The following is a 23626-nucleotide window of genomic DNA, read 5'->3' as shown; positions in this document are numbered from 1 at the left end:
GGCATGTGACAATTTTGTTGGGTCTCACAACAAATGAGTTTAAGATGAGAGAAAGATGAGAGAAACAACAGGTGTCCTCATGTGCAAATATCAAGGACAATACTGACTGTAGCATCCATAATAACAGGCATCGCCCAGGAGTAGAGGGTCTAGGAGAGTCCAAAGGAGCACAGATGTACAGGAGTATGTACAGGTCTGTGTGAGTACTGGAAAGGCAAGAGGCTGAAAATGTGGGTTCAGATGCCACCTACTTGCACACTGACAAAAGCTTAGAAATTCCCAAGAACTTTCACTATATACTAAGAAGTGTTTAGATGCTGAGCAGGATCCAAGGCAGACTGTAGAAGTGGACCAAAGACTTGTAAAGAGGAAAACACTATCCCTGGTCTTCTTTTTCCAGGCATGGACCACCCAGTCTTTATTATTTAGCAACCCTGATCGAAGTACTATTCCTCAAAGCAAGCATGGTCCCTAATGGAGAAAATGTCTTCTAGTCTGCTTGGAGTTGCTATGTCTTACTGAGATCTGAATGTTGCCAGTAAACTAAGAGGAGAGAAGAAAAAAAGAATTGAATCCTAAAAGTGAAATCTGGAGGGAGAGAGATGGTTAAGACTGGCTCAGCAGGGCACAGTGAAGCCTCTGAGGAAGAAGATGCAACACTGTGGATGGACTGGACAGATGGACATGTTAGGATATTTCTCTGAAAGCTGGGGAGACATCAGGGAGAGATAGTGAGGAGTGCTGAATACTGATACCCTCATCAAGGTTGTAGGCATTGTGGTGCAGATGGGTTATGGGATAGAATGATCCAGGTGTGGCTTAACCCAAATTTGTATTTCATGATAAGCTCCCATGCTGGCGGGGTACATGTCTGATTGCACCAATATCTGTGTGGCATAACAGAGGTGGAGCCACCACAGATGGATAGAGATGTGTGTATGGTTCTTAGCATCTTGTACAGCAACTAGCTTCTCATTGCCTCCCAACTAACATCACTTCAGCATTGTCCATCACTGGATATACAATAAAGGCCTTTTTAATGAACAAGTGTAGTGCAGGGGACAAAGCAATAAAGTATAACTCAGTAATGTGTGACCTTGGGCCAGCCACCTGGCCTCTGTGATCCCTGGCTCATATCTGTAAATGTGAACATATTAAGCAGGGACATTCTATCTCTCATCGAGATGCAAGATAGTTGAAATTAAGAGTATCAAAATTTTGGCTTCTCTGAATCACATTGGATGATTCAAATTGTCTTATACCACACATTAAATTCAGAGGTGTCTAACCCATGGCTTGTAGGTTGTAAGAACACGCACATGTTTGTGTGATTATGACACTCTGCTGTCATTTGCAGATTTCACATTCAAGATATGAGTAATAATTGATTTGCAAAAAACTTGCCATAACAAGTCTCACCAGCTAGGCATGATAATGTATACTTTTAATACCAGTAGAGGGGGGCAGAGGCAGGCAGATCTCTGTGAGTTTGTGGTCAGTCTCATCTATATAGTGAGACCCAGTTTCAAAAAAAGTCTTATCATGTTTAAATTAATTTCATAATTTTGTGTTAGACTATATTCATAGCTATCCTGGGGTACTCCTACCTTCAGGCACAGGTGGATATTATGAATAAAATCATAATTGTTTGCTAGATGCGTGGTTCCCAAACTGTGTAGCTCACTATCCTGAAACCAGCGTGAACCCAGAGGAAAGGCAGGACACAGTGATGTCTGTCAGATTGTTTGAACTTAACTGATTAGAAAACAGAACAAGCATTTCCCCCCCCCCCCTTATCTAGGAACACTGTAAAAAAAAAATCATAGCCATGAAGGGTGCTACAAATCTGGAAATTTCTAGAACCTCATTAAACCCTGGGCTTGTACTGATTAGTGTTTGCCAATTTGGCACAAAGTAGAGTCACCCAGGAAGAGGGAATTCCACCTGAGTAAATGCCTCTGTCAGACTGGCTGAACATAGGCAAGCCTGCGGGCATTCTTTTGACTGTTTATTGGTGTAGGAGGGCCCAGCCCACTGTGGATGGTACCACCTCAGAGCAAGCAATTCTGGGTTGCATAAGAAAGCAGTAAGTGACAGAGAGTGAACATTCCTCCATGGCTTCTTCAGTTGCTGCCTCCACATTCCTTGCCCGGAGCTTCTACTCTGCCGTCTTTTGATGATGGACTGTGACATGAAAGTGTAAACCAAACAAACCCTCTCCTCCCCCAAGATGGTCTGGTCAGTGCTTAATCATGACAACAGAGAAGCCAACTAGGACTGGACTCAAGGACAAGAGCCCCACAGCATTCATGTCTGTGTAATTGTTCCCATCATCAAGACGACTAAAAACCACAGCCTTCAAGTTAGTGGGGCATGATGACCATTGAATGAACAAGTGAATTTAATGAATGGAAGTGTGAGAATATAGAATACTACTCTATACCCTTGCCACTTAACCAATGTTCATCACAGCCCTGATCTGAACTGTCTAATGACACGAGGAATGAGCTTGAACCTACTACTCAGGAGATTGAGCTAACCTGGGTTCACTCTTAAGACATGTACCCGCTGAGCTATGTGTATACCTTTTGAGTCCTGGTTTACATAGTCTGTCAACATAAACAGACCTGAATATGATAGTCTTCTTTCTGAAACAAAACACGGGCCTGAAACTTACCCGTGGGGTCCTCTTTCTGGGCAACGTGAGGTTGAGATAGTTATTCTGAATAAATGTTTTGCCCAAGCCAAAGTCAGCATTTTCTCCATAGTTTTTACGCCATGAATCTGTTGAGAAGTAAAAGCAACATTGAGATTGGGATCTAGGACCGGGTGGTGATGTTATAACCAGTGGGTGTCATTGTAGCAAGACTCTTCAAAATAATTCCCTCACCCTGACCTTTATAAAGCCTTAAATGGCTGAAGGGTCTGGAGAGATCACCACATCCCATCAGGGGTCATTTTTGTTTGGCTTCTAGTCAAATGGAAGTTGTCTGGTAGCTGTAGAGTAGACAGCAGCAGCCAGACTTGTGCTGGAGAGCAGAGATAATACCAGCAGCTAGACAAGTCTCTGTGCTTACCCATGGGTCTCAGTGGGGTGCCCCGGAATAGCTCATAGAACTTGGAGAGGTACATGACCATGCTGAACTTGTCAGGCTCCTGGGTAGACGCCATCTCTTTGCCTGTGGTCACAGGCAGGATCCCAAACTCACGCTTGGCCACATCAAATGCCAGTTGATTGTTCTCCACAGCATCGTCTTCATTCAGTGAGTCAAAATTGCTGGAGGATCAATGTCAGGTGAAGTTCATGGTGAGTTAGGATGAATTGCTCATAAGAAGCACTGTGGGCTGATGACTTTTCCAGCCCCGTTGAGCCCCAACCTCAAGCCCAGGAATATGCCTCGCTCATGAAGGACTGAATCAAACCTGGACCATGATCATGCCACTGACCTAGGCTGAAGCTACCAGAAAATGATTTAGCCTCCTTGGAAAATGTGAGAGTTACCTTAATTACTTCTCTTATTCATTTTTTTTGTCGTAATTGCTATAGTAACAAGAGATTTTCTCAAAGCAATCAAATCATATATATCATGTGGAGAAGAGATTCCTGTCTCCTCACTGCTAGATGACTTCAGTAGGTTTCCATTAGTGTTTTAGGAAGGATCTGTGGGAGTCTGTGCTGCTTTCTGTGTCAGTAAGTATTGTTCTTTGGATATCACAAAGGGTTTCTAGAATGTCATCTCACCTTCCAGTTGATCCTACCATTTTGCTAACATACAAAGAAGCTCTAGAAGATTCCATAAATGATCTGATGAAAGTGGGTGTCAGAAAAATGCTTCTTTGGTTAAGTTAGGTCTCTCTGTTCTATTTCCTTTCTTATGAATGGGGCTTTGAGGCATATGCTCAAATTTCCAAAGTGTGGCTATTAGGGTTGGCGGCCAAGTGGAGAGACACAACTACTAATCCTGTGTTTAGTGTTACATACTAGGGACACCTGGCAAGCATGTTGCTATCTAAACAAGTTTTAGAAAACAACCTGAATAGAAACTTGCAGAGAGAAATATTTAGCTGGGCCAGGGGGCTCTCCACCCCGACAAGGCTAAAGTCCCTTGTGTTCAGGGTCCACACTCACATCAGCTCTGGCCGGAAGCTGTGGATGATGGCACACAGGGCCAAGCCGCTGCGCCAGGATGTGGTCAGGTCAGTGACTCTGACATGCTGGTAACCCTTGGTCTGCTGCTGGCACCAGGTTAAGAGCTTGTTAGGCCGGATGTCTGACTCTGGGAGAAAAACACAGGTGGTGAGCTAGTTCAGCCTGAGCATCAATCACTCTCACTGCCATTACGACTGGGAACCAGGAAGAGTGGATGACATAACATAACCCTGATGGCCACTGCACAGGACCCGGGTCAACTGGAAGCACACTGTCTAACAGCACTGTCCCTGGGGACAATAGCTAGGTCTAATTTGGAGGCTAAGAACATAGACACTGCATCTACTGGGTGACACCAATGACTTGGAGTTGTCATGGGTAGAGGAGCCCATGACCAGGTTTGTTGTAAGCTATCCCAGGGAGGAGACCTCACTAAAGAAAGTGTCTGGGGATGTATATCATTCAGCCATCATTTCAGTTGGCTATTGAAGAATGTCCAGAAATTAATCAGACAGAGGCATTCCAGGAAAACAGGATGGAGTGGCAGCAAAGCCTGCCATGCTTATGTAAAAGTAACACAGTAAAAATTGTATCTGTAAAAGTTATAAAAAAACAGTTGTGTAGCAGTTGTAAAACAGTTGTATAACGGTAAAAGTTGTAAAACTGTAAACAGTATTTTACAGCAGCTGGGTATGTGGTGTGTGCAGGGAAGGGAGGGAAAGGCTGGGCAGACAGAGATAGGTGGAGTGTCCTTGGGTAGGAGAGGGGTGGGGCCTGAGAGAAGCTGGCTACTAGGGAGTTACTCATTGAACCATCCCTCCCCCACCTCTGAGCACCCACTCCATAGCCAGTGTTGTGTCAGGATTAGGAATCAAAAGAGGGATAAAAGCTCAGGAATCTGTTGTCTAGTTGGGGAGACAGGACCCTTATTCCAGAAATAAGAGGCAAAGAAAAACCAGCCCCATGGGACTGCCCACAGTGGACTTTCCTGTGCTAAGTGCTTGACAACTAACTGCACGCCTTAACTCTGATAATCCTGTCTTACCCTTGCTCTTACAGATGTGGAGGCTGAAGGACAAAGAGGAGAGGCACCTGTTAAAGGTCACAGGTGATGGGGCAGAGCCAAGCTGGCGGTGGGTCTGAGCAAGCTTCATCCCCTGTATAGCTTGTCTCAGGGCCCCAGAAGGACAACTCACCCCGCCTGGAGAGGCTGACAGATCTCCTCACTGAGCCCCATCCATCCAGAGGGAAGCGGCCCATCTCCTTAGTGATGTACAAATGCTTCACCTATGAGCAGAAAAAGAACACGCATCCGCCCATCAGTTCCCAGATCCTGTGCCCCACACCAGACTCCCTACCTGATAGTACTTTTTTCAGGTGTTGGCTGACATGGCTTTCAACACATACCACAGGCCTTAACTGTCTTCCCAAGTGTGGGAGAACGACAGTGAGTTTCTAACTAGCTAATATGAACCTGTACTAATCTCCCTCCAATTAATTGAAGAAGGTAAATTTTGGGTGAATAAAATCCCCAGAATAAAAGAAGTCCAGGCCCAGGCATGGTAAGGTAAAAAGGAGCTATCTAGGAAAGTGGATTATTTTTGACACAGATATAACCAGTGTCACATATGCACAGTAGCAAATTAACACATGAAAACATATGCAAACATGCAAATAAACACAGATGCATGCAGCATCACATGTGGTCTAGCTCCCTCCTTTAGGTTATGAAGAGTGCTGCCTTTATTGAACCCCTACATCTTCTGGGGAAAAGAATCAGCTCCACCCTGGGCTAGCAGGGTGGCTTCAGTTCCAGGAATGTACAATTTACGAGACCATTCTTCTTCCTCAGTCAGGTCACTGCAGGGGCTTGAGACTGACTTAAGAGTGGGCTTACCTGGTGAGGCCTGACGCAGTGCAAGTTGAGGTTTGGGTACCGCGTGGCTGGGTCCAAGGTGTACTGCTCAAAATTTTTGTTGATGTTCTCAGGGGTTGTCTGAGGTAACAGTCGGTAAAGACTCTCTCTGCCGGAAGTCAGAGGCCAGAGGTCAGGGGTTGCTCTTGCCACCACAGGCCCTGGCTCCTACACTCCCCTCTTCCCTGGTCTCCCTGGGTATGTTTGTATAGTCCTCCCCAGCAATGTCTGACAGAGAACTACAAAATGTGGGGAGAGACAAAAAGGGGGAGAGAGGCAAAGCATACAGGTGGTGGGGATATGGTCTCCTTTACTGGGCAGGAAGAGGCAGGAAGAGGCAGGAATGCAGGGCCAGCATCTCAGTAGCCTCTAGTTCAGCTAAAGCCTTTGCCCAGCCAAGCTGCTGCTGTGGCTTGCCCCTGTGGTCATAGTGGTCCACATCCAAGGCCATCAAAGCCTGTTTCCTGTATCAGTACTAATTCTCTCAAGTCAGCCATCTGTTCATGGTCTTGTGGCCAGAACAAGGGCCTGGGAGAAAGCCAGGACCTCAACTGTAGGAGAGGCCTGGAAGGTCACAGAACCCTTATTCAGGACAGGACACTGTGCAATGTCCTTGAAGACTTCCTTAAATAAACCTCTTGGGCCTTGTGTGGATGAGAAAAGTCGTAGAGCCACAATTTAGAACTAGCTCATGTCAAGATTTGTTTCTACTATCCAGGGCCTAAGATACTGGAGTCAGAGAAACTCACCAAAGGAAATGGATTGTGACACAGTGTCCTTGGAGACCCTCGGATCATATCAGGCCACACAAAGGAAGATGGACAAGCTCAAAGCTGCTGGACAGTCAGCCTGGCTTTACTCCTGCCCGAGGCTGCTGGGGCCAGCTATAAGCTCTACTCTTAAGACTCACCTTTCAGCTAACACCTCCAGGGGAGGGGTGCCCTGGTCCCAGCTCTTCACCATCCATGCTGTGTCAAAGGCTGCCAGGAAGCCTCGGGCGCAGCCTGTGCCCATGGGCCAAAATGGCTGTAAAATAACACATGTAAAATTCTCATAGATTCTAACGACTCCCAGTCTTCTCCCATTCTATCCACCACTGGCTGATTGCCAGCTCTGAAGCAGGGCAAGGGTACAGCTCTGCTGCCCACAGCTTATCAGAACCATGGGCAGTTGTAGCAAACATGTGAAGGGTATGATGGCTCCACATGTAGCAAAGCTACCTGGGGGCTCTGAAAGAGAGAGAGGAACCAGAAAATGCTTTGTGAAAGCGTGGCCTTTATGACCATTGTAAAGCACGGGTGGGATCCTCATCTTCCATTTAGCAAAATCAGGGGCAAAAGCTTTGTGGCTAGAAAACGCTGGAGCCTGCCAGAGCACTTAGCACTGGAGGAGTATGAGGAAGGGAAGGTTGGGAGGGAGACAGGGATAGAAACGACAGGCCACAATAAGGGTGAACGAGGACTGATCTGCCCAAGCTTGCCCATGATAGACCGAAAGCAGGGTTTGCAATCTGACTCTCAGCTCTGGACAACTTTGCAGACACTGTAAGTGTTCATATTAAGATGGGATGCTGACTCCCAAATGGTCACTTATCTAAGGATCTTCACATTTATAAGGGTGTGAGAGAAAGCTATGACTACAACACTGCACTTCAAAAATCTCCTGCCCTGCCCCCGAGCCTCCCTCACATTCTGGAAGATCTTTATACTGAAAATCCACATAGGGCCACCCTCACGGGTTAACAGGTCCCAGCCACGCTTATGGAGTCTATATGTTCTGAGGAAAAACATTCCTGGGCTCCAGATCAGGGCTGGTTGATTTTGTTTTTCAATCTAGAAGCAGCCCAGAAGAAGCTACAGATGGGAGAAAAGGCTTCCTCTACAGGTGAGCTGACAAATCTCAAAATTCAGCCAAAAGGGCTGGTTCCCAGGCCAAGATGGCCTTGGGAGAGGTCTGCCTTTTGTCTGAGAACCTACCCTTCCTTGGGATGTTAGTGGCAGAGGTTACAAGCCTGAGTACAGGACCATGGATCTGAATTGTAGCTCTAAGGGCAGGAAGTACCTCAAGCAAGCTGTCGCCCACAAGAGCCACAAGCAGCTGGTGTGCCTGGCGCTCACGCATCAGGGCTGCGTTCTCTGAGGCATACATGCAGGTGAAGTCGAACATGGCCACATCAGGCTGCCCATTGTGATTGATGGCAAAGTCTAAGGACGGCAGCTGGTAATTGGTGGCAAAGTCAGCGGCTTCTCTGGCATAGGAGAGCAGGTTGTCCTGGTTCACATTCTCTGCACACAGCAGCATTTCTGTGTCAATGTAGTCCTGAGGAAGATCAAAACAGACATCAAAACCTCCCTCCTCTCCAAAGGCCGAGCTTCAGATCCCCTTTAGGCAAAAGGCCATGGGATGGGTCTTCCAGGCTACTTGAAACAGAAGTAGAGGGCCCGGGAGATGAATCAGTCTGTAAAGCATTTGTTGTGCAAACATGGGGACTTAAGTTCAAACCCCAGAACCTACACACAAGAAGCCAGGCAGAACAGTGTGTGATTATAATCTCAGTGCTGGGAAGGCATAGATAGACTTCCTGGGAGTCCTTTGCCAGCCTGCCTAACCTAACTGGGGAGTTTCTGGCCAGTGAGAGACCTTGTCTCAGAAAACAGGAAGATGGCTCCTAAGGAATCCCTCCTGAAGCTGACATCTGATTTCAACAGAGATGCACATATGTGCATGCATGTTTGCAGGAAGTGTGTGCATAAACACACACACACACACACAAACACACACATGCACGCACACGCACACTTGCACACATGTAAACCCAAACTAGAAAACCAGAGCCAAGGAAATAAACACATGGTGCAGCCATGGCGGTTAGCACAGTTGTGATTAAACACCCAGTTTGGCTTTGGGCTTCCTGGCATCCAAGGCAAAGGGGAAATGTGATATGGGCTTTCCTTATCAGAAAATGAGACACAGCAATTCCTCAGGGGAGGTGAGTGTTTCCTGGCCCCGAGTGCTGAAAGCTCTATCTCATGGAGGAATTTAGACAGAGGACACTGGGAACTGTAGTGAACAGTGAGTGCACTTGATAATGGCCTCCCAGAAAACAAGGAACACATTGCACATGGCTGGTTCTGGCGATAACTTCAAGTACAATTAAAAGATAAAGGAACAAGCCAGTAAATGTGATTTAATAATGGCTGGGGTTAAGCTACTGGGGTCTAGACACATGGTGGTTAGTGGTCAAACAGGACTAGAATAAAAGGGTGCATGTGTGCCATGCCACTCTCTGAATTTCTATCCAGACTCAGTTGTTCACTTTTCTGTGATGCTGGGGACACTTGTGGCTTGGCTGTGGAAGTGGGCATTGTCTTGCTTCTTTGCTGGAGCAAGGGCACCTGTGCTTGGACAATGAGGGAATCCATTCCAGTGATGCAGCCAGAGAGTGTCAGAGGACAAAGAGAAAAGATTAGAAGATCTCCAAAGTCTATTCTGCAAATCTTTGGCAGAGAAACTTCAAGGCCACCCTTCCCAGGGATGATTCGAGGGGTAAAATTCCACTTATAGAGTGCTCCCAGTGTGCATGCAAAACTGGGGATCAGTCTCTAGCACTGATTAAAACTGGGAGTGGTAGTGCACACCCATAATTTTCAGTATGTGGGAGATGGAGGCAAAAGAATCAGGACTTCAATGTCATCCTCAGTTCCAAAATGAGTTCAAGGCCAGCCTGGCATACGTGAGATCCTCTCACAAGCAGAATCTGGGCATGTGGTTTAGCTTGATTCTGAGTTTCCATTTTCTCATTCACAGAAACATAATTACAAGATCTGTGCCTTAAAGCTGTGGTAAGAGTGCACACATGAAAAGTGCTGTGCCTGGCACAATGGAAGAGATATTGCTTGCCCCTACTGATTCATAATGCCATGAGTAATGGTGTACAATGAGATGCTAACTGGGCCCATGTAAGGTGCTGGTATGGGAGGTCTCAAGACATATGACCTCCTCTATAACTGGAGTGACCTTCTGTTTGCATTTACTGGGGAGCTATGACTTTAAATGCTCTATTTTGGAAAGTCAAAAAATACCGCCCTGCAAGATTATTCCCAGCATTCGCCCACTAGAAGACTAAAGAAGCCACTTCCACCTGAGAGAAAAAGAGGGCATCATATACTGGACAGACCAGCTAGATATGAGCTGGCAGACTTGGAAGCCCATTGCTCGTAACAGCTGGTATGTGTGGGGGTGGGTGAGGCTAGTTTCACCTGGCCCACCCACAGCCTCTGCCCCACAACCCATGCTCTCAGTAGAGGCCCCAGCCAAGGTGGAGGAGGTCCAGGGGAGGCCTGGGTTACTCATGCCTCCAGGCCAGATGCCAGTACAAGCTGGCAAGAAGATAGGCACACTGTACTCTAGCAAGGAACAATGAGTGGTCCCAGTCTAGGCCAGGACCTGGAGGCAGCTGACCTGGGGCTGTGGGATCCTTATCTTAAAGCAATGAGCACAGGAGCTCTAGAAGGATGATGTCTGACCAAAGCCCTCCCCAACTCCTCTTGCCTATTTTTATCCATCCATATGTATGTGTCTACGAAAGCACATGCCATATGCATGCAGTGCCTGTGGAGATCAGAAGAGGACATTGGCTCTCCTGAAATGAGCCACCTGATGATGTAGGTAATAGTAACCACATTTGGGTCCTGTAGAGGAACAGCAAGTGCTCTTAACCTCTAAGTCATCTTTCCAGTGCCACCTTGTCCTCTCTTTATACTTGACGATGTATGTTCAGCCTGGGGCTCATGCCTGCAGCTTCAGCACTTAGAAGGCTGAGGAAAGAGGGTGGAGAGTTTGACAATAGCCCGGGCTACACAGCAAGACATTAATTAGCTCAACACAAAAATTAAACAAGAAGCAAAGCCACAGAGTGAAACCAAGGAGCCAACAGGACAGAAAAGCAAGTGTCCAAACAAGGGAAGAACCTTGAAAACCACTAACGACCAGACCTTGTACATGACGTGTGTCTGTGCCTATATACATGTGTGCAATCCTCATGTACCCCCACCCACTACACAGTCATGTCTCAAGAACCCTCTTCAGACATGTTAGTCCATTTTATAGACATAACATTTGAGATTCAGAAAAAAAAAATCAACATCATGGCCACTATCCTGAGTTAGCTCATGGCAGAGCTGGTCTCTGCTCATCTCTGACAGCACAAACAGTGAGTGCCCCCCACCAGGGCAAAGAGAACAGAGCATGAGAGTCTTAAATGATAGCATCTCTATGTTCCATAAGGACAAGGCGTCCCCATCTCCAAGTTAATGTTACCTCCCAGTGAAGGCATAGAGCCAAATGAATGACATTTGAGGAAAGAAAAGACTCAGCTGATCATATTCTGGACACATCTAAGCAAAGGTCTCTCACCACATGTTTGAAACTTATCTGTGTGGCTGGGAAGTCACACAATGCCAAAGGCAAGGAAAGTGGCAGGCAGTCTCTTCGCCCCTTGCATGGGTCCTGGCAGGGCGGTATCTTCTCCCACATTTCCAGATGCTGCCAGTCCATGTTGCCCAGGGGAAGACAGGTAAGAGACTATAGCCCACAGGTACATACATTAAGGATGACGCCTTTGTCCAGCAGGCTCTGCTTCTTGGCTGTCATGACAAAGTAGTGGGTACTGTCCTTGTAGTAAACAATGTTCTCGAGATCAATCCCTGAAAGGAGAAAGAATCAGACTGTTTATCAGTCTGCACCTTGCCTTATTCCAGGTCTCATTATGCATGTGCAGAAGATGCATATAAGATAAAGAGTAAAGACATACCAGGCTGTAGAAGGTAGAAGAGAGGACCGGAAGTCACCCAGGGTAAAGCAGCTAGCTTTTATGGTTGCACAAAGACAAGTTCAAAAACGAAACAACCAAACAACCTACAACAACCTTAGATGTCGTGTCGAGTATTTCTAAATTAAATCTGAGCATAAAGTATTATGGGAAGTACCTGACAGGGCCATGGCTGCTAAACAAAACCCAACTTTGAACCCAACTGCATGGCTCAGGCCCCATCGACTGTGTGCACCACAGAGCAGCTCTACCGCATCCTAGCTTAACAAAGTAAACCCAGGCCAATGGCACAAAACTGCGTGGTTAGAGGCCTAATGGCATCATGGTGTGTGTGTGTGTGTGTGTGTGTGTGTGTGTGTGTGTGTGTGTGTGTAGGCCAGAAGACAGTGTCAAGGGGATCATTTTTCAGGTGCTTACTTTCTTGAGACAGGGTCTATCACTAACTCAAAGCTCATCAACATGACTGGCCAGCCAGTAAGCCTCAGGGATGCTCCGCTGTCTCTATATCCTAGAGCTGGGGTTACAAACATACACCACTATGCCCAACATTTTTATGTGGGTTCTGGGAATTATATTCAGATCCTCAATGGAGCCATCTCCCCAGGCCCAGACCTCATCTTTTGTTCTTTCCACAGACAGAAAATCATTCATACATTAGGTTTCTGCATTTAAAATCATGCTACCAGGTGATCACTCAGCGCTGTGTTCTCAAGGGGATGCAGGGAAGCTCAGCCAGAGATACTGGCTTCATCTAAGAACTTAATAGGTCAAATTTGTCAGGGTTGCTGAATTAGAAAGCTGGAGTAGGGCCAGTTTTAAGCTCCCTGTGTGACTCTGATGTTTACTAAAGCCCAAGACCCTCTAGCTCAGCTTATGTGAAGGGAAGTAACAGGCACACAGTGACCTCAAAGCATCCACACAAGGTGTGCTATGTAACCATAGCAACACCCCTACTATTACAGTAAAATAGGAAACAGCCATGCATGCAGAGGGCCCCCAAGAGATTCAAAGGAAATTTATTGCTGTCAGTGATGTGAGACAATGGCTTACAGTGGCAACAACAGCCAAGTTTAAAGGAAGCTGTGAAACCATTGGAGAAACACTTGCAGTGTCCTGTGTAACCCCTATTGGATGGTCTGCACATTTATTTTCTTTCTTTCTAAGGGGAAGGAAGGGCTGGAGAATTAAATATTAAATCATTCAAAGGATATTATACTCTGGAAAGGAAATATTAGAACTTGTAATAATAAATTGTGGAGGCTCAGAGGGATGTAAGATGGCAAATACCACTGTGACCAGGAAGAGGCAGAGCCTGGCTCAGCAACTCAGCTGGTTCCTAGAAGCTGAGCCTTAGAGGAAATGATTCCATGGAAAGTGTTACCCTAACAGGAAACTCCCAGAAGGTGGAGATCAGAGGCCAAGGCTTTAGGGGAACATGTGTGTCTTTCTCTGTTCCAAACACTCATGAAACCATAGACATAGACAGCAATGTGAATGCATATCCATGGCTGTGTTGTGGAATCAAAGCCCTTGCTGAAGGGCATTGAACCCTGAATGTCCTATCATCTCAATGAATCTTGAAACGTAATCGTTTTCATTTCCCCATCTCATTTGGCCCTTTGAATATAGAAAACCATTCCCATCTCAAAGGTAATACCAGAACCACATGGTCTTCCGCAGTCCTCAGGCTTGGATGCCAAGAGATGCCAAAGTCCCCCAAACCTATCATCATGACTGTATTTAAGATATGATACTGAATGAGAAAGTGAGAAATGTGAGTGATATTTAAAATGTGCTAAGAAAAGGAGGAGGAAAAGGAAGAAGAAGAAGGAGGAGGAGGAAGAAGAGGAGGAGGAAGAAGAAGAGGAGGAGGAAGAGGAGGAGGAAGAGGAGGAAGAAGATGATGAAAAAGGAGGAGGAGGAAGAAGAAGAGGAGAAGGAGGAGGGATATGTTGATTAGAACTGGAGCCACATGGAATGAGCACATAGCTGGCTCTGAAGGCAAGCATGAGCACACCAGTGCAGGCTGGGCAGAGAGTACTGATGACTTTCACTTCTTTTTTAGACAGGGTCTCCTATAGTTGAGGCTGGCCTCAAAGTGACTTTGTAGCTGGTGCTAGCCTTGAAACCTGATCTTCCTGCCTCTACCTTCCAAGTGCTGGGATTACAAGCAAGTGCCACCATGCCTGGCATAATGGAGACTTAATTTAACATTATTATTGCACTGGCTTTTCAAGGAGCAATATGCATTTTTGGTCAGGTTATAAAAAAGCCAAGTCTTCTTTGTTTCTCCTCTACTCTCAAGAGCACGTGTTGCTTATTTACTGGCTATCTGGCCACATAGAATACAAGTCTTGGTTTGCTGATCTGCCTCAGGCTGTATACCCAGTGTTTGGAATGTAGCATGTATTCAAAAGAATATCTGCAAAGCTATTGAGCCAAAACCTTCTGTTCTATGGACCTGTGGTTAGGTGACAACTGCTGTCAGAGCATAGTGGGGTGGAGGTGGGCGAGGGGTCCTTGTCTTGTCTCATAGGGAGGGGCAGCTGATGTGCTACACTCCTCCTCAGAGTGTCCCCAGCATCTCATGCTGACCTTGGGCACAGCTTTCCCAGCTATCCTGTGTCACAGTGCTTTATGTGGGTACCTTTTTTGGATAGGGGAAACTCCAGGAGGGATGGGGCTAACATTGACTTTGTCCTCAATGCTGAGCACAGACACATAACAGACAGTTCATGGTCACTATCTATCAGCAAAGTCTATTATCTATTTCCACACATAACACCCAGAACATTCTCTCTAGATTCCCTCTGTCCTTGAATGGCCTCTGGACATTTACTGTATGAAGAGAAAGCTTTGCTCCCTTCTCCAGTTCTAGCAACCATTGGAAGCCAGCAGGTCTGTGAACAGTTCAGACATCTTGGACAAGGGACAAGGGAGATGGCTTAGTCAGAAAAAAATGCATGACATGCAAGTACTGCAGAATGGAATTTGATCCCCAGAATCCATGATGTGGAGGAAGGCATGCATGCATGCATGGTATTGTAACCCCAGTGCTGGTGAGGCTGACACAGATCCCTGGGGCTCCTTAGACGTTTAAGCTAGCTTACTTGTCGAGCATTAGGCCAGTGAGAGGTCTTTTTTCAACAACAACAACATCAACAACAAAAAACAACAAAGTATATGCCTCTGAAGAATGATGCTACAGGTTGTCCTCTGGCTACCATACATATGTGCACACATGCAAGCTCACACGCATACACACACACACACACACACAAACACACACACACAGAAACACACACATACACACACTCATCTACATTCAAACACACACTTAAGTACACACACAAACACACACACAGACACACACACACAGACACACACACAGACACAGACACAGACACACACACACACACACACACACACACACACACACACACACACACACTGTGAATAGGGTCTGGTTCATAGATGAGGCTCTTACCTGTTTCTTCCTTCAGGTCCTGGAAGAACTTCTGGTTGAAGATGAAGGCCACACCACTGATCTCCTCCACTTTAGCCTCAGCTGTGCTGTTCCTGTTTATGAAGTTGGCAGTGATGGCGATGGCCAGCTTCCCTCGGAACTCTTTCCTCCTGAACCCTGCAGAAGAGAAAGGGTAGATGTGTCGGTTCTCTAGATCAGGTGGGAACTCAGACAGCATTGCTGAGAACACACTCTTCACAGACTGCAGACAGGGGCTCTGGGGCAGGCAGGTACCAGGCTTGTGCCCACAAGAGGCATTTTGAAGTCAGTGGGGCTCCATTCTTTTCTATACTGGACCACATGCCCTGTTTACATATCCACAGACCAGTGGCCAAAGTGATCTGTGCATCAGGCTACCACATCAGCCCTCTGCAGACATGATGGGAATGTCACTGAACACACTCTGAGGGCCCTTCCACACTGGGGTCCTACATGATCCAAATGATTTTGTTAGCATTTTATATGGAAAAGAAAATCTTCTTTTGAAAAATAGGGTTTATCTCCTAAGACAAGGATGGTATCACATTTTCTTTGTATCTTTGTTGTTATAGGCCGTATTGCATTGCCATCCTCCCACTGATGAAGTTTTAACCCTCGGTGCCTCCGTATGTGACCTTTTGGGAGATGGAGTCATAGATGTACTTTGTTAAGATGAGTTCTACTGGAGTAGAGCCTCTACTGTAACATGGCTGACATCTTTATTCTCAGGGAAAGGTGGACACATATACACACATCAAGGGAGAAGCTCAGTAAAGATAAAGACAGAGATAAGGATGGTACTTCCATAAGTCAAGCAATACCAAAACCTAGCAAATGAAACCAATACTCCCATGCCCAGTGGTGCTACCTAGTATGTGTGCTGGCTGGTTTTGTCTTGATACAAACCTAGGGCATCTCAACTAATGAGTAGCCCCATCAGATTGACCTGAAGGTGCATGTGTGCACGTGTGGTAGCATTTTCTTGATTACTGATTGATTTCTTGATTACTGGGAGGATCTAACTGATTGCAGGCTGAGCAAAGACCCTGGGCTTTCAATTATCCAGACTCATATTTTTCCCAAACCACCAGAAGAATCCCATAAACCATACAAATATTCATTGTGTTAGCAGCTTCAAAGTGTCTTGTCAAATATTGCTGGGGTGTGGGCATGAAGGTGGGTAAGTAGAGACAGGGCAGAGTCTTGAAGATAGGAGAGCCTGAGTTGGAGAACCACACATTCAGAATTTTCTGATATCAGTATGTGCATGCTGTCCTCAGAGAATGAGTTTTCCCAGTGGTGTGTCTGCAACCTGTGACCCTTGACAGGAGCAAACTCAGAAATCACAACTGTCCCGACTCTAAAAGATACCACTGGTTACACGTGCTTTATCACCCCTTGTCTCAGACAACAGTTTCAGTGAGAATGAGTGCACGAAGCCTGCCTGCTGGACTTACAGAAGCATGGCTTTGAATCCTGACACTTTGCCTAACTGCCTGGCAGTGGGTGTTTTGAAGAAAGGGTTCCCCTGTTGGTTGGTAGAGTCCTTGAGCATGAATGGATACCATTAAAATCTTGAGATGTTTGCCTTAGATGAAGTCAGAGTACACATTGGCTAACACAGCAGCTCAGTGAGTTTGAGTTGACTTTTCCCACAGGATTCCCCCCCCCCTTTAAAAAGCACTTTCACAGATAAGTTCTCCCCCATCCCTTGCTTTGATGCTCTGAAAGGGTTTTGTTACCCATATTCTCATATGGGGATGCTAAGGTCTAGCGAGAGGGAGAGTGGAGTGGGCTCCCCTCACGCACTCAGCTGAAGCATCTGCCATCTTCATCTTCCTTCTCCAGTTCCCCTCGTTATCTCTTAGCCCTAGCCCCAAAAGAAGAGCTCTCACCTTCTAGTGTGTTCCTGTGGCCATCAGCACCGATGATGACATCAAACTCAAAGTCAGACAGGGCATGGTCTGCAGGGAGGAATTCTGCCCGCCATCCAACTTCTACCAGGGCAGAGAAAATAGATGAGCTGACAGAGGCAGCCTGAGAGAGTAATACTACCCCACCCTGTTGGCCATGAGAAATGGATAGTGACCCAGGGGAGCCTCCTGAAGAAAGGCCCAGGCATCAGACATATCTAGCCTTTTGACACTATGACACATGATGTTGTATACAATGTTCATGGTTGAGAACTGTGCAATGGAGGTTTTTTTTTTTTAACAACAAAAACCCCCTCTTATAATATTTGTATTAAACTTACTATTTCATATTTGGCACAGTCATAACTATCCTGGGTGGCATGTGGTTCCCAGGCTGCAGGCTGGGCATACATGGACAGTCCATATCCAGATTCTCTCTGGTAACCTCAAGTTCTGTGTTAGTATACTCCAGAACAAAGCAGAGAGAGGGAGGCACTGCCAACCCTGCACCTAGTATGGCCGACCTTTGCTAGGATGCTGACCTTCAGCCATCCCCAAACCCATCTCCCATGCCTTGTGTTTGTATCTCATTGGATTCACCCATATTTGCCCCAATTCAATGGCTTCTCATCCCAGAGAGTGTGCAAGATGCCAGGGGGTACTATACGATTCTGCTTCTTGCTCCAATGGTCTGCCGTTTATACAAGCACATTCTCAGGGCAAGCCTGACTGGCTCCTCAGGGTTAGGACCAGCTATCCAGGAGAGATGTTCCAATGGTTAGGAGCACAAAGTCTCTGAATGCCCCAAATGATAATGTCTTACTAAAAAGGCAAGAAAAGCCTCCCTGAGTTGTCAATATACAGGGCAGAGGCCAGGAGAAGTCAGGGTGTACCCTCCGTGGGGAACTGCAAGGATGTCAACACACTGCCTCATAACCGAACATTTCCAAGGCAGGAAGCAATTCTGACAATAAGATAAAAAACCTCGATGGTCAAACCCCATGATTACGGTGTGTGAAAAAGATGTAATTTTCCTTTCGTCTAGTTTTTGTTTTTTTTAGATGGGTTATCAGTATGCAGCCCAGGCTGGCCTTGAAAGCATAACCATCTTGCCTTCAGTGTTGGGATTACAGGTATGCACCATAATGTTCAGCTAAAATATTATAATTTAAATATGCACAATAAAAGAAGATTACCAAGAATCTGCCTAGATGAAAGCATCTTGTGATCTATAAATTAAAACTCAATAAAATTAAAAACACTGCTGGGTATAAAAGCTCCTGTAATTCCAGCACTCAGAAGTTCATGGGTCATTCTTGGCAACAGCCAAATTTAAGGCCAGCCTGTGCAATATAAGACTATCTCAGGAATTCAGGAATAACATATATATCATAAAAATGCCCCCCCCATAGGGAGTGGCACTATTGGGAGGTATGGCCTGTTGGAGAAAATGCATCACTAGGGGGTGGGCTTTAGGGTTTCAGAAGTTCAAGCCAGGACTAGTGGCTCATTGTCTGCCTCTCCAGCACCCTTTCTGCCTGCACGCTACCATGCTTTCTGTCGTGATGATAACAGACCTTTGAACTATAAGCCAGCCTGATTAAATGTTTTCCTATATAAAAATAGCCATGGTTGCTGGGATGTGTACACTTTAATCTTGGCACTTGGGAGGCAAGGCAGGTGGATCTCTGTGAGTTTGAGGCCAGCCTGGCCTACAGAGTAAGTTTCAGGACAGCCTCTGGTTACACAGAGAAACCCTGTCTTGACAACAAAACAAAACAAGATAAGCAAACAAACAAACTCCCAACAAACAAAATGGTTATGGTGTCTCTTCACAGCAATAAAACCCTAAATAAGACATATGTATTCCAAGAAATATCTAAAAGCTTTATTTTACAACTGTTTTAGACATCTCAATTTCTTTACTGTATTTTAAGATACTTTGAGGATATAGCAGGTATAACTACCTGTGTGGGAACTGAGCATGTGTGAACTTTATTACACTACCAGATTTGTCTTCTTTCCTGCCACTGACTGGCCATCATTTGTCAGAGTTGCATCTTCCTAGGGACTGGGTAACTAAATTATAGGCTTCATGGCCTGGTAATAATTGCACCAACGCCCCCACCCTTGTTGGGAGCTAAAAAAATAAGCCCAAAGCCACAGAAATGGTCAAAAAAGGTAAAGTATTTGTCAGTGGAAGTGTGCCAAACAGCTCCCAGCAAAAATAACTTGCAGAGATAGCCTGTGAGAGCCACCGGCACAGCTTCCCATTTGGAATATCTGCTTTCAAGGCAGAGAAAGAAAATCATACTGTACTTTGATTTTCTTGGTCTTCAGGAGGCTCTAGAACCCTCACAAATTCCACATTCACATGGATTTCCACTCCCAGCATCAGGGCCACCTTGAACAGGATGAGCTGTAGTTGTCGGATACCTGTGAGGAAGAAAAGAAGAGAGGACAATCAGGAGCAGTGCGTGGGCAGCCGCTGTGTGTAAGTACTGGGTAGGTGTGGCCCAGACAGCCCAGAGCATAGCCCTACAGACTGAGCTTGTACCAGATGCTCCAAGGCTTTTCCTTTCTCTCACACAGTGGTCCTTAGGGACCCTTCTTATTCTCATTTAATAGAGAAGCTATTGGGATTCAATAAAGTCAAGTAATGGCTCAAGGGCACACAGAAGCAAACAGTTGACCATGGGAGCAGTTCTGTCTGACCTGGCAGCTCTGTTCTAGTCGCCGACATGCTGCTCTAGCTGGAGAGATCTGTCAGTCTTTCCTACATCTTTGCTGACCCCGACTCTGGATCTGATGAGATGAAGATAGAGAGAGAAGGAGATAGCGAGAGTCGGGAGCCACAGGAGAGGCTCATGGATAGGCCTATGCCTAAAGTTCCTCCCTGTCCTGTGGTAAGGAGAAAGGCAGGGAATTCTCTCCACCAACTGGACTCAATGCTTTCCACTTTTTACCATTTCAAATGCCTCCAGTAAGTGCAACCTTGTTTGTTCCCTACCACTCAGCACAAAGGGGCATGCCTCCAAGCATTTTTCTGCACAATAAGAAGCTTTCCACTTGCTGTGGGCTTCTCTGTATTGCCTGGGTATTTAATATTCATTGAGTACCTACAATGTGGCAGGTGTCCTCTTAGGCAGAGGAAGATGGGCATGTGCTCTCTAATGGAGGAAGCAGATGAACAGAGTGATGGGGTCTTGGCTGGGACTGTGAGAGAAGAGTAATTGGGAGCATTAGATTCCCTGGGGAGACAGAGGACAATAGAGGCCACAGGAGGCCAGAACACCCAGAAGCCTGGAAGCTTCTAGGTAAAAATCTCTTCGGTGTGGTGACAGAAGGAAAGTAAACAACCACTGGAGGAGTATGAGTGGATACACAGTCGACACTTCCTCCTCTAGAATCCTTTGAACTAAGGAAAATCCTTAGTTCTAAAATCCTTTGAACTAAAGAAAAATAATGGGGTCTCCATAGAGGTCAGGGTCCAGGGTGAGGATCAGGAAGACTGGTGGTGGTGGGGGGGGGGGACTGGGAAAGAAGAAAGAGAGAAATCTAAGAGGGACCAGAGTTGGAAGGGATGACTAGCTGTGCTTCTGTCCTGGGATGACAAGGAGGGACAATGAACATGTAATGAGCAGGTCAAGGACCTCTCTCCCTCAGGCATAGGACACAGGCAACTGCTAAGAGCCTAAGGCTGGAGAGTCCTAACACAGGTCCTACAAAGAACTGCTGAGCAACGCTAAACCTGAGGCAGCAGCTGAGGATGGAGACTGCCCACCTCCGAACAGATGCCCGGCAGCTGGGTTTACAGAACCTAGGTTGCAACCTGCTTTGAGGACAGTTCTTCCAGGGGAGGCTTGGACACACCTCACAGTATCAAGGTTTCTGACTTCCAGCACACAGTAGGTGCTCTGTGAGTCCCTCACTTCCATTTTCTCAGAGCTACCCTTGAGACCTACATCCTCTCAGCACCATGCTCAAAGCCTTTCCACATTCTCACTGACAGACCTCCTGGTGGGACAGAGCATCCCGCCAGCTCATGCTGTGGCTTTCTGGGCAAATACAAATTTCTCTCCATTGAACTCTTGGAATTTTCTCATCCCAAAGTGGGAATAAACTCTGGGGCTGTTGCTAGTAAATTCTTCTGTGTCTGAATAAATTACACCCTTAGTGGCTGATAACTTTCTCCATTCCCACACACACCCCACTCACTTCCCATCAATTCTGGTCTTACAGGGGCATGGCTCTTTGGGCTTCCTTCTCATCCACCCCCATGGACAAGTGTGGAGTTATTTTAGGTCTGAGGGCCACACATTGCAGCCCAATTACTATACTCCACTGAACACAAAAAGTACTTTAATATTTACTACACAATAGACATGCTGCTAGCATGTTACAAACCTGAACCTATGTAACCTTAGCCATTCAAGGGGACAGAACTAACCCTGTTTTATAACAGATAAGATTGAGGCCTGGTGAAAGTAAGGAATTTGAACCAAGTCAGGAGGAAATTAAAAAGACATACTTTGTATTTACATCATTCAAATACTTGAATCCCCACATGATCTGCCTGACTTTCTCAAGTTCGACTGTCACACGTATGAAAGCTAGAGACCTCTTCCCTGTGAAGCTGAGAGGAGGAGGGATACTGCCTCTCCTGAAGCCTCAAGATTCCACATCACAGGCATCCAGAGGCTGGCCAGCATCTTCAGATGCTATATTCCCAACTTCTGCTCCCAGCCTCCCTGAAGTCACATTACATTGCCTTCTCTATTGTCAGAGCTCTAAGGAACACTGGTGAGAGATCTGTCAGAGATTACACATCCGATTACGTCACTCCTCTGACCAACCACCTGCCCCACTCTGAAGTACTAGCAGTACAATGTGCAAATGCCTCTGCACAAGGAGGTCTCAACCATCTGGCCCTGCTAGGGGTTTTATGAATTCTCTCTTTCAAATTCCTCCTGGGAGTGTGACTCACTCTATTAAAGCATATTTTATTACTGACAAAATCTAGTGAGCTCCCCAGCGTACAGTTTCTGCTACTTGCCTCTGGGCTCTGTATTTCATTCATTCACTCAATAGATGTTTATTGTTTCATCTATTATGTGTCAAGCACTTAGGCCCTGGAGACAGGTATTTTGGCAAGCAGTGCATGTCAGGGTCCATAACCAATGGGACTTAAAACAGAGACCAGAATAAGTCACAAAGCAAACCATCATGGTCTGAATGAGAAATGTCCTCATGGGTTCATGTGTTTGACATTTGATCTCCATCCAGTGGTACCATTTTTAGGAGACTGCTGGACCTGTACGAGATGTGACATAGCTGGAAGAAGTAGATACAGGAGGAGGATGGAGAGCTTGAAGTTTATAGCCTGGCCATTCTGCTGGGCCTCTCTCCATTTCTAGATCTGCCCAGATATGAGCTAGCAGCCATGAAGCTATTTGCCTTTTTTACTTTCCTGCCATGAGGGGCTGTATCCTTTCAAATCATGAGCCCCTCACACCCCACCCCCCAAAAAAAGTTTCCTCAAGCTTATCCCTGTGAAGAATTTGGTCTCAGCCAAAGAATGTAACTAATACACAGCCCTCCAGGTAACACCTGAGAGTTGGATGTATGGATTATCCATAGTCAAAGGACCATCTGGGACTCCTAGATGTGGCAAGATGAGTCCATGAACAGTGAGACCTGGATTGTCCTGAAGCACCCCACCCTGAGCCCTACTCACTGATGTGGTCAATGGAGCCAGCACAGAATTTCCCATAGAACTTCTTGGCCCCCAGGCCCCGCAGGTCATGGATAGTGAAGGGCCAGAGGTGCAGCACATTGTTCCGGGAGAAGGTGTCCCTCTTCTCCACCACAACCACTTTGGCCCCCAGGTAGGCAAGTTCAATGGCAGTGCGCAAGCCACACGGTCCTCCTCCAACGATGAGACACTGTGGAGGGAAAGGAGAGAAACCTTGAGTGTCCAGACAGTGCTGTTACAGAGGTCCCACCTCACTAGCCACAGCACACTGAGCATCTGCCAGGTCCAGGCATTCACCTTCCCAGTACATATTCCCTGGAGGACCATCATAGACTAGACACTGTCTACACCCAGGGAGAACACACAAAGGGATTTTGGGAGAAGGCACTGCAAGATGCACAGATAGTTCTAGGCAAGGCTGGACCAAATCTGATCCCAGTCCTGGTATGCCACCTCTTATTGTCCTTTCTTGAACTAGGTCTGTGAAGTGCTGCTTTTCCTCATAGGGCTGTTGTCAACAGGATCACCCTTTGGAAAGTATATCGGGCTAGAGATTCG

The 23626-nt window shown here is 46.3% G+C and overlaps 1 protein-coding gene across 25 annotated transcripts in view; it reads right to left on the bottom strand.

Moving 5' to 3' along the window:
- Positions 1–23626, bottom strand: part of Mical2 (microtubule associated monooxygenase, calponin and LIM domain containing 2) — a 189827-nt gene that overhangs the window by 89655 nt on the left and 76546 nt on the right. For all 25 annotated transcript variants that reach the window (XR_013112772.1, XM_034505078.2, XM_076940966.1 and 22 more), the window contains 12 exons: positions 23051–23258; positions 19633–19749; positions 17296–17397; positions 15383–15538; positions 11670–11770; positions 8127–8384; positions 6976–7091; positions 6048–6174; positions 5347–5437; positions 4130–4277; positions 3078–3277; positions 2678–2784 (listed from right to left, as the gene is read on the bottom strand). Coding sequence is in view for 24 of the 25 variants with exons in the window: in XM_034505078.2 (XP_034360969.2) it covers positions 2678–2784; positions 3078–3277; positions 4130–4277; positions 5347–5437; positions 6048–6174; positions 6976–7091; positions 8127–8384; positions 11670–11770; positions 15383–15538; positions 17296–17397; positions 19633–19749; positions 23051–23258 (1731 nt within the window). In the remaining variant the exon portion in view is untranslated. The remainder of the gene's footprint in view (positions 1–2677; positions 2785–3077; positions 3278–4129; positions 4278–5346; positions 5438–6047; positions 6175–6975; positions 7092–8126; positions 8385–11669; positions 11771–15382; positions 15539–17295; positions 17398–19632; positions 19750–23050; positions 23259–23626) is intronic.

The sequence above is a fragment of the Arvicanthis niloticus genome, chromosome 1, assembly GCF_011762505.2.
Source record: "Arvicanthis niloticus isolate mArvNil1 chromosome 1, mArvNil1.pat.X, whole genome shotgun sequence".
Lineage (NCBI taxonomy): Eukaryota > Metazoa > Chordata > Mammalia > Rodentia > Muridae > Arvicanthis > Arvicanthis niloticus.
The sequence above is the reverse complement of the archived record's forward strand: the minus strand, read 5'-3'. Positions and strand labels throughout refer to the sequence as shown.